Source organism: Thamnophis elegans, chromosome 3 (genome assembly GCF_009769535.1).
Source record: "Thamnophis elegans isolate rThaEle1 chromosome 3, rThaEle1.pri, whole genome shotgun sequence".
In the NCBI taxonomy this organism is placed as follows: domain Eukaryota; kingdom Metazoa; phylum Chordata; class Lepidosauria; order Squamata; family Colubridae; genus Thamnophis; species Thamnophis elegans.
In genome coordinates, this window is record NC_045543.1 from 115,241,298 (window position 1) to 115,250,990 (window position 9,693).

Genomic DNA, 9,693 nt, shown 5'->3' on the forward strand with positions numbered 1-9,693 from the left:
ATTCGGGATATCAGATAAGCTCCTTGTGCTGTGCAAAGTTATTTAAAATATTTCTGTTCCTCATTGTTAGAGAAACTTGACATCCTAGCACTTGTAGTAATGTAATACTTACGGCAAGTCATTGGGAAAAAAATGACCATGTTGTTTGGATATGGCACGAGAGGAGAAATGTATCGGTTGTGAAATCCTTTGGAGCTGCTCAAGTGTGCAGAACAGCAGTTTATAAGTCCAATACATGCAAGCACACATATTTTCACAACTGCAATAAGAAATGTTTATCTTCCCTCACTCATGATTTGAATCAAACTTTCTATAGGTAGTCCTCAACTTACGACAATTGAACCCAAAATTTATGTTGCTAAGTAAGACATTTGTTGTGAGTTTTGCCCCATTTTACGACTTTTCTCATCACATTTGTTAAGTGAATGACTGCAGTTGTTAAATTAGTAACAGGGTTGTTAAGTGAAACAGATTTCTCCATTGATTTTGCTTGTCAGAAGGTTGCAAAAGGCAATCGCGTGACCCTCTGGGCACTGCAACCGCCATAAATACGAGTCAGTTGCCAAGCATCTGAAGTTTGATCACATGACCATGGGAATGCTGCAAAGGTCGTAACTGTGAAAAATGGACATAAGTCACATTTTTCAGTGCTGTTGTGACTTCAGTTACTAAATGAACTGTTGTAAGTCGAGGACTACCTGTATTTCTTGTTACCAGTTACATTTGAGGGAAAGCTACTAAAGCATGTTGCCCATCATTGGCTTCATCGGCTTCTGGATATTAGTAAATTCCTGAAAAGTATGTGCAAATGAGAACCAGAAACAGTACCCATTATTAGGAGCAGAGAATGCAGTTGATAGCCTGATTCCCATCCTGGATATATAATTTATGCTACAAATAATTAGAAAAATGCTCTTTTGTTTTGATTTAAGTTTTTATTTTTACCTTGTATGGTTATACATTGCTTTCCTCAATAATTGCTAAATAATTTGTAATGGCATAAAATACAATTTTAGTACACTATCATTCTTATTAGTACTAGAACAAATATACAGCAATAACCAAAATATAAAAAGTAGCAACAGTGAAGCATATCCATTACTTGGTGAAAAATTAGCCTAGGCTTCTAATTTTATCGATCCCAGGACTGCTTGTGCATCTTTATATTCTTCAGTTTCCTCCAACTCTTTTTCATTTTCCTGAAAATAAATAAAAACTTCTAAATATTTTTGAAAGTATGCCTCCAACCTTTAGAATCAACATCTTATAATGCTGAATTTGTTGTTAATACCAGTGTCATTAGGAATAATAAACAATGGGATCATAGAGCTATTTGGCTAGGACAAGATATGTGGATCTTGTTATAGTTAAATTTAAAACAGTACTGTCTGGTATTTCAGATGGCATTCCACAAAAATCCATCCTTAAATTGGTAAGACTTATTTGGAGATTTAAATCAAATTGTAAGAAGACAAAAACGAAATCCTTTTTCATATACAATATGTGGAATTTAAAACTGCCACAAGATGATGCCAATCAGCCTAATATACCTGAAACAAGATTAGATACCATTAATGTTTACATTAGCTGTGATGACAATATCTCCTGAACAATAGCCAACATATCTATAAATATCAATTTTTGGGGAAAAGCCGCAGGACAAATCAGTTATATTCTACATGAAGGTTTCCCAAAGGCATTTGTGATGGAATGTGTACTTGAAGAAGCACTGGGGGTATGGGGTTTACTAGAGAGAGGCTACACAGTTCCAAACTGGACGAGGGATAGGAGCAGAGATTCAGATAAGCCCCGCTCTAGAATCTCTCAGGATACTTGTGTTTCCACGAAAATAAGACTGGGTCTTATATTAATTTTTGCTCCAAAAGACTCATTAAGTCTTATTTTCCAGTTAGATCTTATTTTGGGAGAAACACAGTACAGTACAGTACAGCATCCATATTGGTTGATGATCTTAACTGGGGCTAATTTTTTGGGGTAGGGTTCAAATTACAAGCATCTTGAAAAATCATGCTAGGGCTTATTGTCTGATTGGGTTTTATTTTCAGGGAAACAGGGTATATCTAGTACAGTGATGGCGAACCTTTTTGGCACTGAGTGCTGGGATGTGCCCCAGAAGAGAAGCTGCCAATTGGGCATGGTGAACTTCCAGTTTCCGGCATGTGCACCAGCTAGCTTGTCTTCTGGTTACTGGCATGCATGCACGTGCGGCGATCAGCTGGCCAGCCGCATGCGCACAATGGAAACCATAAGACTAGCTCTTCTGGTTTCTGGCACTGCCACAAAAAACAGCTGATTGTCGCGCGCACATGCACGCCAGAAACCTGGAAGATGAACGGTTGAGGCCATGAGTGTCAGCCGATGTGGCTCCGTGTGCCATTTCGGGCACGCATGCCATAGGTTCACCGTCATGATCTAGTAGGTTAGAACGTTATAGCTTTCATTTGACAAGATCCCATTAGCTATAAGCAAATAAAGGACTGAAGCTTGACTGAATTTCATTGTGTTGACTCTGGGCTTGGCAACATCTGATTGTCTACTGTCAAAAACAGGATGCTAAACAAGATTTGCCTTAGGTGTTACCAATAAGGATGCTGACTCTGTAAACTGTCTGATTGCTATTGCTACAGAAGAGAGCTTCCAGAAAAGATCTAAAATGATGATCCTATGGGCCAAAGCTAAAGAAATGTTTCCTAAAGCTGTGAGAACTTCTATAAACAGTGAATGCTGGGTTAGAAAATTTCCTTTAGCTTACAACTCTGAAATAGCCTTGAAGGGGAAAACATACGAACCAGGCTCTGTATTTGTTAATACATTGAATCTAGTAGCTTTCAACACTTTAGAGCCCTCATTTTGAAAAGTAAGCCTATGGCAATTTTCAGAAGAATTTGTACTGCAAATATTTAAGTTGTTTCTTTTAAAGTCTAACTTAAATACAGGGGTGTGTAAAGCTCACATTTCAGAATGATAAAGGAATTATGTTCAGTGACTGATTATGCTCTTGTTTCTCTTTTATCCAAATACCCATAAATAATTTACTCTCCAACCTCCACTGTATTTCCACACCATCCTCCGCATTTCACGTGTTATATCAACCCTATTTCGATTTAAATATCTGATTAAAATTCCGCATCGAGCATTAACTGACTGATTGTAATGGAAATTCTTAAATCACTGAAAATCAGAGGGGGAGTGAGGTTAGGCTATTTTGGGTTGGCCATTTTAACATAAGTAAGTCTCAAGAAGTTCATATTTTTAATGTGCCTAAAATGCATCTATTCTGAATAGCTGGCAATAATGAGATATGCACATTAACAATTTGGTGATATACAGTATCAAAACAGAAGATGTATAAACTAATCTAAGTTCAGCTGGCAGTCTATAGAAAAATTCTTTTTCCATACTTACTAATAGTTGAACAAGGTCCGAATGTGCAGCTTCTAGTCGCCGTTGGCAATCAGGAATCATCATTCGAGATTCTTGCAAGATCTCAGTCTAAAAAGGGAAAGTAACTACTTCAAATAAGAGATAACTTTCCATTTTGATATTAGCTGCCTAAAACCAGACATCACATTGATGTACATATTCATACGCATAAACAGTATTTTATTAAAGAAAGAGTATTCAATATTACTTCTACCTTCAAGCAAAAATGATTAGAAAGTGTTCTATGAAATAGTTATTTAAAATACTATTTGATATAAACTGTTTCCCCTGCAGTTAGAAACAGCTTCGTCCAAAATGGGATCAGCTGGTTATATAAATATCTCCTACATCTTTTGGGTAATAAATAAAAACAGTGTTCAGATAATACCGCACAGAGATAATTACTGCATGAAAAAAGTTATTGAGTTATTGATCACATTGGATGCTCACTGCAGGAGGTTCTGACTGAGAAAAAGGTAAAGAAAAATGAAAAGCAAAGACCAGCAGGCTCATATTTTTGATGCTTATCATGCATAAAAAAGTTATTACTCATCCTTGGGTTTTGGTTTTAGGAGAAAGATTATTCTCACCATGCTTTTTGTGAGAAATTACTGATTTGGCACCCCAATTCATTTGAACATCTTGTATACATCTCCAGAAGACAATGTTGTAATTGTCCACAAAACAAAATTTCTATGGAGTATTTTCAGCTCTCAAATCTATGAACTGAAAAGATCTATAAAAAAAGATCTGTATAACGTAGCTAGAAATGAAAATCAATTAGCAAAATACTAAGCACGAAGATTCCAACAGAAACAGCCATTTATAGAATATAAATAGGGTTCAGTATACACGACTATATATAGCTGTGAAAAGATTCCTAGATAAAGTTGGCATATAAGCAGCACAACATATTTCACTTTTTGCAACATTCAGAGTGTACCAAGGAATATATCCAATGATATATTCCAATTATAGACATTCTAACTCGGAATTTTAATTGTTGCTTTCTCTTCCTATAGAGCACTATTGATAATAATTTCTTAATTATACTTATTAGCTACTGGACCTGGACTACAGCTAGTCCTTAATGGATTAGTAACTGTTTAGTAATTGTTCAACGGTATGAAGCACTGAAAAAGTAACTTTATGATCAGTCCTTGCACTTATGACTGTCAAAGGATCACAATGCTGAGGTGATCACCATTTATATACTGTATTTTTCGGAGTATAAGACACACCAGAGTTTAAGACACACCAAGATTTTGAAGAGGTAAATTAAAAAAAAAAGTTTTTGCACTCTACAGGCCTCCCAAACCCTCTGCACGCCTCATTTTTTGAAAAAAACAGGGCATGCATAGGTTTTTGGAGGATTGTAGAGTGCTCCTGGGGGTTGGGGGTGGGCAAAAACGAACAAAAAACAGCCCTTTTTTGTGAAAACGAGCCCGTTTTTTGCAAAAAACAGGGCATGCATAGGCTTTGGGAGGTTTGTAGAGTGCTCCTGGGGGCTGGGGGGGGGGGGAAAGTGGCCCATTTTTCACTTGCCTTTTCCCTCCCCAGCCTCCTGGAGCACTTTGCGGGCCTCCCAAACCCTCTGCAGGTCCATTTTTGTGAAGGGGGCGGGGTTTCAGGAGGCCAATAATGCTGTATTCAGTGTATAAGACACACCCAGATTTTCACCCTCGGGGGGGGGGGGAAGATGCATCTTATACTCAGAAAAATACGGTTTCAGAACTGGATTCTGACAAGTAGATTTAATGAAGAAACCAGAAGTAAAATTACAAAGCAAAGTCATATGCTGTTTTGCAGGTGATTTAGTTAAGGTCATTAACTAAATCACCTGCAAAACAGCATATATCATGTAAGTGAAATTGTAAGCTTGTTAAGATCATGTTATGTTTCATTTAAGAACCACATTGTTTAGTGGCAGACTTGCAGCTCCCAATTGTGGTTGTTAAACAACTGTATTCAAATTATGGCATAATTTGGGACCCATAACTCTCACAGAAATTACATTTGGGAAAATTGTGGCTGCTTCAGTGCTGCTGCAGTCATGTGATCTTCATTTTGAACAGTGCCCGTTTCCCAGTGAGTCTTACAAATACCTCGCTCCCCCCCCCCGAGGCAGCCACTCACTCATGAACTTTACCTGCTTTTTAATTGCATAGTTCTCTCCATCTTCAGCTTTCATCTTTTCAATCTTTTCTTCTTGTTGTCTTGCTTCTTTTTCATACATAACCTTTTCTTTTGCCAAGCTGCACACAAAAGGTATTATTTGTTAAATTATAAATACACATAAACTTTTCATATCTGAAAAGTTTCAAGACATAAAATGTCTATATATATATATATTACAGGTATTCTAGAGTGCCACTCACTTTATTTTCAAATATTTATTTAGTTATTATTAAGTTATGCATTCTGACTGTCCTGGAGAATAACTAGTTGTACATCTAATAAATGAGAAATCCATCCATTAGAATAAAAATAAAATTCATGTACCACCTAGCAGACAAATTATTAAAGTTGCTAAAAATGCCATACAGACAAATGTAACTTTTTTTAAAACACTGTTCGGTTATTAACTTTGTTTATTGTTTGTTTCTGATGTACATCATTCATAGTCACTTTGACTTTGATGGTCCTATAAATCTGTTAAACAGACATCAAAATTCATATTTTGGTTGTTCTGAATTACATTAGTATAAGTATTGTTTCAGTTCTATTTTTATATCAATGTCAATGTAGATTATTAATCTATCATGTTGCAAAGTATTAAAAGTCCAATATACTTTTGAAGACAGTAAGTTTAGAATAGTGGTTAAAACATAAGGTTAGAAACTTGGAGATCATGAGTTCTAGTTCTGTTTGAGGCACAAAGGTGTTCTTGGGCTAACCATTTACTCTCAGCCCTAAGAAACAGGCAATGGCAAGCCGCTTCTGGAAAACCTTGCCAACATGGACTTGTCCAGGTGGTTTCTGAAAACTGGATTCAATTGAACAGCAGAAAAAAACCCTGTTGAAACTCTCCTTGGAAGAAAAATGTCCATACCATTCCAAAAATAAAGTTTGCAGTACTCTCTATTCCAAAAAGATTTAAATTTGGTTTGCCCACTTGAATGTCTGAATGAGGACAAATCCTCATTAAATCAGATGAACAAAAAGCTTTGTGGTTAGTATAAAATAAAACTTAATGGTTGGATTTAACATATTCTAGAAACATGTTATAAGTTCCCTTGAAAGAAGGCATGTAAATTCTGCACAAGCTTTCTGACCTGATATTGACCCTGGATTTCCCAGATGAGGGCAGCAAGGATCCTGCAGAACAATTACTTTTAGTGTCACCTGCAACCATTCCTTAGCTAGTTAACCAGGTAAAAGGTATCTATGTATTATTTATGTAATGATTAAACAACTGAAGTGTATTTTTAGAACAGTTTTTAAATAAAATCAGAAATGCAAAATATGGCATCTAAGTCACTGATTCAGAATATGATGAATCTATCATCAAAAGAGAAGAGCTACATTGAATGCTTGATAAAAATGCTTTCCAGATTAAAACATAAATGTGTTGGTTTCACTTTGGCAGCTTAGGGTCTTGGTTGGTGAAAGAACCTCCTGTTTAATTTATACTTAATTTATACACTTGAATAAATACCATGGAACTATTTTCTCCCTTTTAAAATAGATTTCTTCAAGAACTATGAAACAAAACTTTTATATATTACCGTATAGAAAAGTATCCTTTGAATCTACAGTATTCTTTGATTCCATTTTAACAATTTATTAATGAGCAAGTACATATATCTGATTTAAACTGATGTTTTTAATGGGAAAGTATATTTTCCTAAGTATCCTGCCATACCAAAAGAACAACACAAATTGTACAGGGTTGGAAGCAATTCCATCTCTGTGTTGGCTGTGCTGCCAAATAAATTTATTCTGAATAAATTTTGTTACCATATAAATGGCTGAGCCCATATATATTAAACAATCAGAAAGCAGTACCAGATTCAGAAAGTGCCAGAATTAACTCAGAGATCTGCTTAGCTCATCAACTAGTGCGTTAACTTTGTTTTAATTTTGTGAAATTCATTTTTATCCATTATAAAACTAAGTTTATATTCTACTATCAATTTATTTATTTGGAAGGCTGTTTTTTAAATTGCAATTCCTGGCTACCCAAGGCACAATGGGCCAGGAGGTACTCCATGCATTTTGATTAGCTGCAAGCATTCTCAGCATGACTGCTAAGCTTTACCGTTTTATTAACTCACAGATATGCATGGATTACTTACAGCATAACCATGTCAGCACAGCAAAAGTTTGTGAGTTGCAAATTAAGTTGTTCATATTAACAGCATTTTTGAACAGCATAAAATACTGTTTGTTACTAATGCTTTCTAAGCAAATAGGGGACAGGAGGCAGTAGAAGGAGCAGCAAAAAAATGGCTATAATTGTAACAACAACTACAATTTTTTACTGGCTTCTGAGCCAAACATCTAATGGAAATGCAACTTTAATCTCAGTTGCAACATTTTTTTACTGGCTTCTAAGCCAAACACTTTGTGAAAATGCAACTTTAATCTCACTTAAAGGCTTAACAGTACTTAAACCTCAATGTTTTACTTTAGTTTCCAGTACTGATGTTTCAGCACTGTCAATGGCATTTTAAATAATGACTGGGTTATTTACTCTATCATCAAATAGTTTGCTTTAGATGGTATATGCATGTTGGTTCCTTTACTATAAGAACATTTCTCAAAAAAAGAAGCTTCTGTGCCTTTATACCTGATGTCTCAATATTCATTATTTCTCCCTTAGTTATAGTCCAACTTTCATTCAAATGTTCTAGGCGTTCCCGCCTCCCCCCCAAAAGAACACACCTGTGAATAGATCAAGCTGCGCGCAAGTCCAAAGTCATCTAGTAAGATTCTGTGGCTCAAAGTGGATTAGAACCTGCAATTCTCCAATCCTAATTCAACACCTCAATCACATTGTCTAATAAATCCTAAATATCTCACAATGGCAAAAAGTGAACTGCAGAATTATTTTTTATGTTTAAATTTTCCTTCCCAATATATCTGAAATATATTTGTAGCAGTGATGTACATTTTGCATACTGAGTAACAAAACTGAATTGTAGATGTTTTTTGTTTTGTCCCTGGACTGTTTCAATCATATGGTTAAGCAGCTACAAAGGGAAATGCATAGACATGAAATGTAAATCCTTAAAGATATACTGTCCCAGAAATTCAGACCAACCCATCCACAATTACACCATGTTGTAAAGCATTAAGAAATATTTCTTAGTATTTCTAACATATTTTAAAGTAAAGACAGAATAATCACTAATTAGCATGCAACATTTCATTACAGCTGCAACATATTTTCACAAATACAACTTAAAGCAATTCTATAATATCATTGTTCTCAGTGAATGCTCAGCATGAAACCCCTTCCATATTTTTCAACCAATCAAGCTTAGAAAAACTTTTTGTTAAACATCATGTTGTAAATGAAAGTTCAACATAAGAAAGTTTAGTATGTGCTAAAACAAGAAGGATGCTTAATAAATTATTGGTTTCCAAGTAAAATGTCTACTCTCAGGCAATTATACCTATATTCAGAAAATGTAGATAGCATTTTTAGAAGTACTGAAGCCTGAAATCTTAACTTCAACTTATTTTTTTCTTCCCGTTAGAACTATACATTGAATTCTAAACCAAAATATATTCCTTAGTTTGGGTTAGGTGCATAATGTTTATTCCTGGCCTTCATGTATAAAATGCATAATCATCCTCTCTATTTACTTTCTGAAATGAGATATAGCAGTAAGAGGGGACTCACATTTGCTTGTAATCACTTTATCAGCACAAGTCTCAATGTACTGGCAAAATACTTCCATACTTATAACACAAGTCACAAAGAATAATAACCATATAATTTTATCATGCTGCCTACCTACTTACTTTTCTAGATCAAAATTTTCTCACCTACAGAGCTTCACATTTGTGGAGTTAAATAGATTTATTTTTTCTGTACAATAAGATACAAATATCAGAAATACTTTAAAAGGGAACATACTTGGGTTAAATATGATCTTTTAACATTTCAACAGATTGGGGTCATTAAGTGAAAATAAAATAATGGCATTCATTGTAAAATAAAAGTATGAGTGAGTAATCAATGTAATACTGGTACAAAGCATCAGTCATCAACAGTGCTTTAATCCCCCCCCCCCCATG

General features: G+C 35.1%; 1 protein-coding gene across 1 annotated transcript in view; it reads right to left on the reverse strand.

Annotated features, from left to right (window-relative positions):
* Positions 1 to 904: 904 nt before the first annotated feature.
* TBCA (tubulin folding cofactor A) overlaps positions 905 to 9,693 on the reverse strand; it is a 34,698-nt gene continuing 25,909 nt past the window's right edge. The window contains exons 2-4 of the mRNA XM_032212691.1: positions 5,594 to 5,699; positions 3,427 to 3,513; positions 905 to 1,199 (exon numbers count right to left, since the gene is read on the reverse strand). Of these exons, the coding sequence (XP_032068582.1) occupies positions 1,119 to 1,199; positions 3,427 to 3,513; positions 5,594 to 5,699 (274 nt within the window). The 3' untranslated portion in view covers positions 905 to 1,118. The remainder of the gene's footprint in view (positions 1,200 to 3,426; positions 3,514 to 5,593; positions 5,700 to 9,693) is intronic.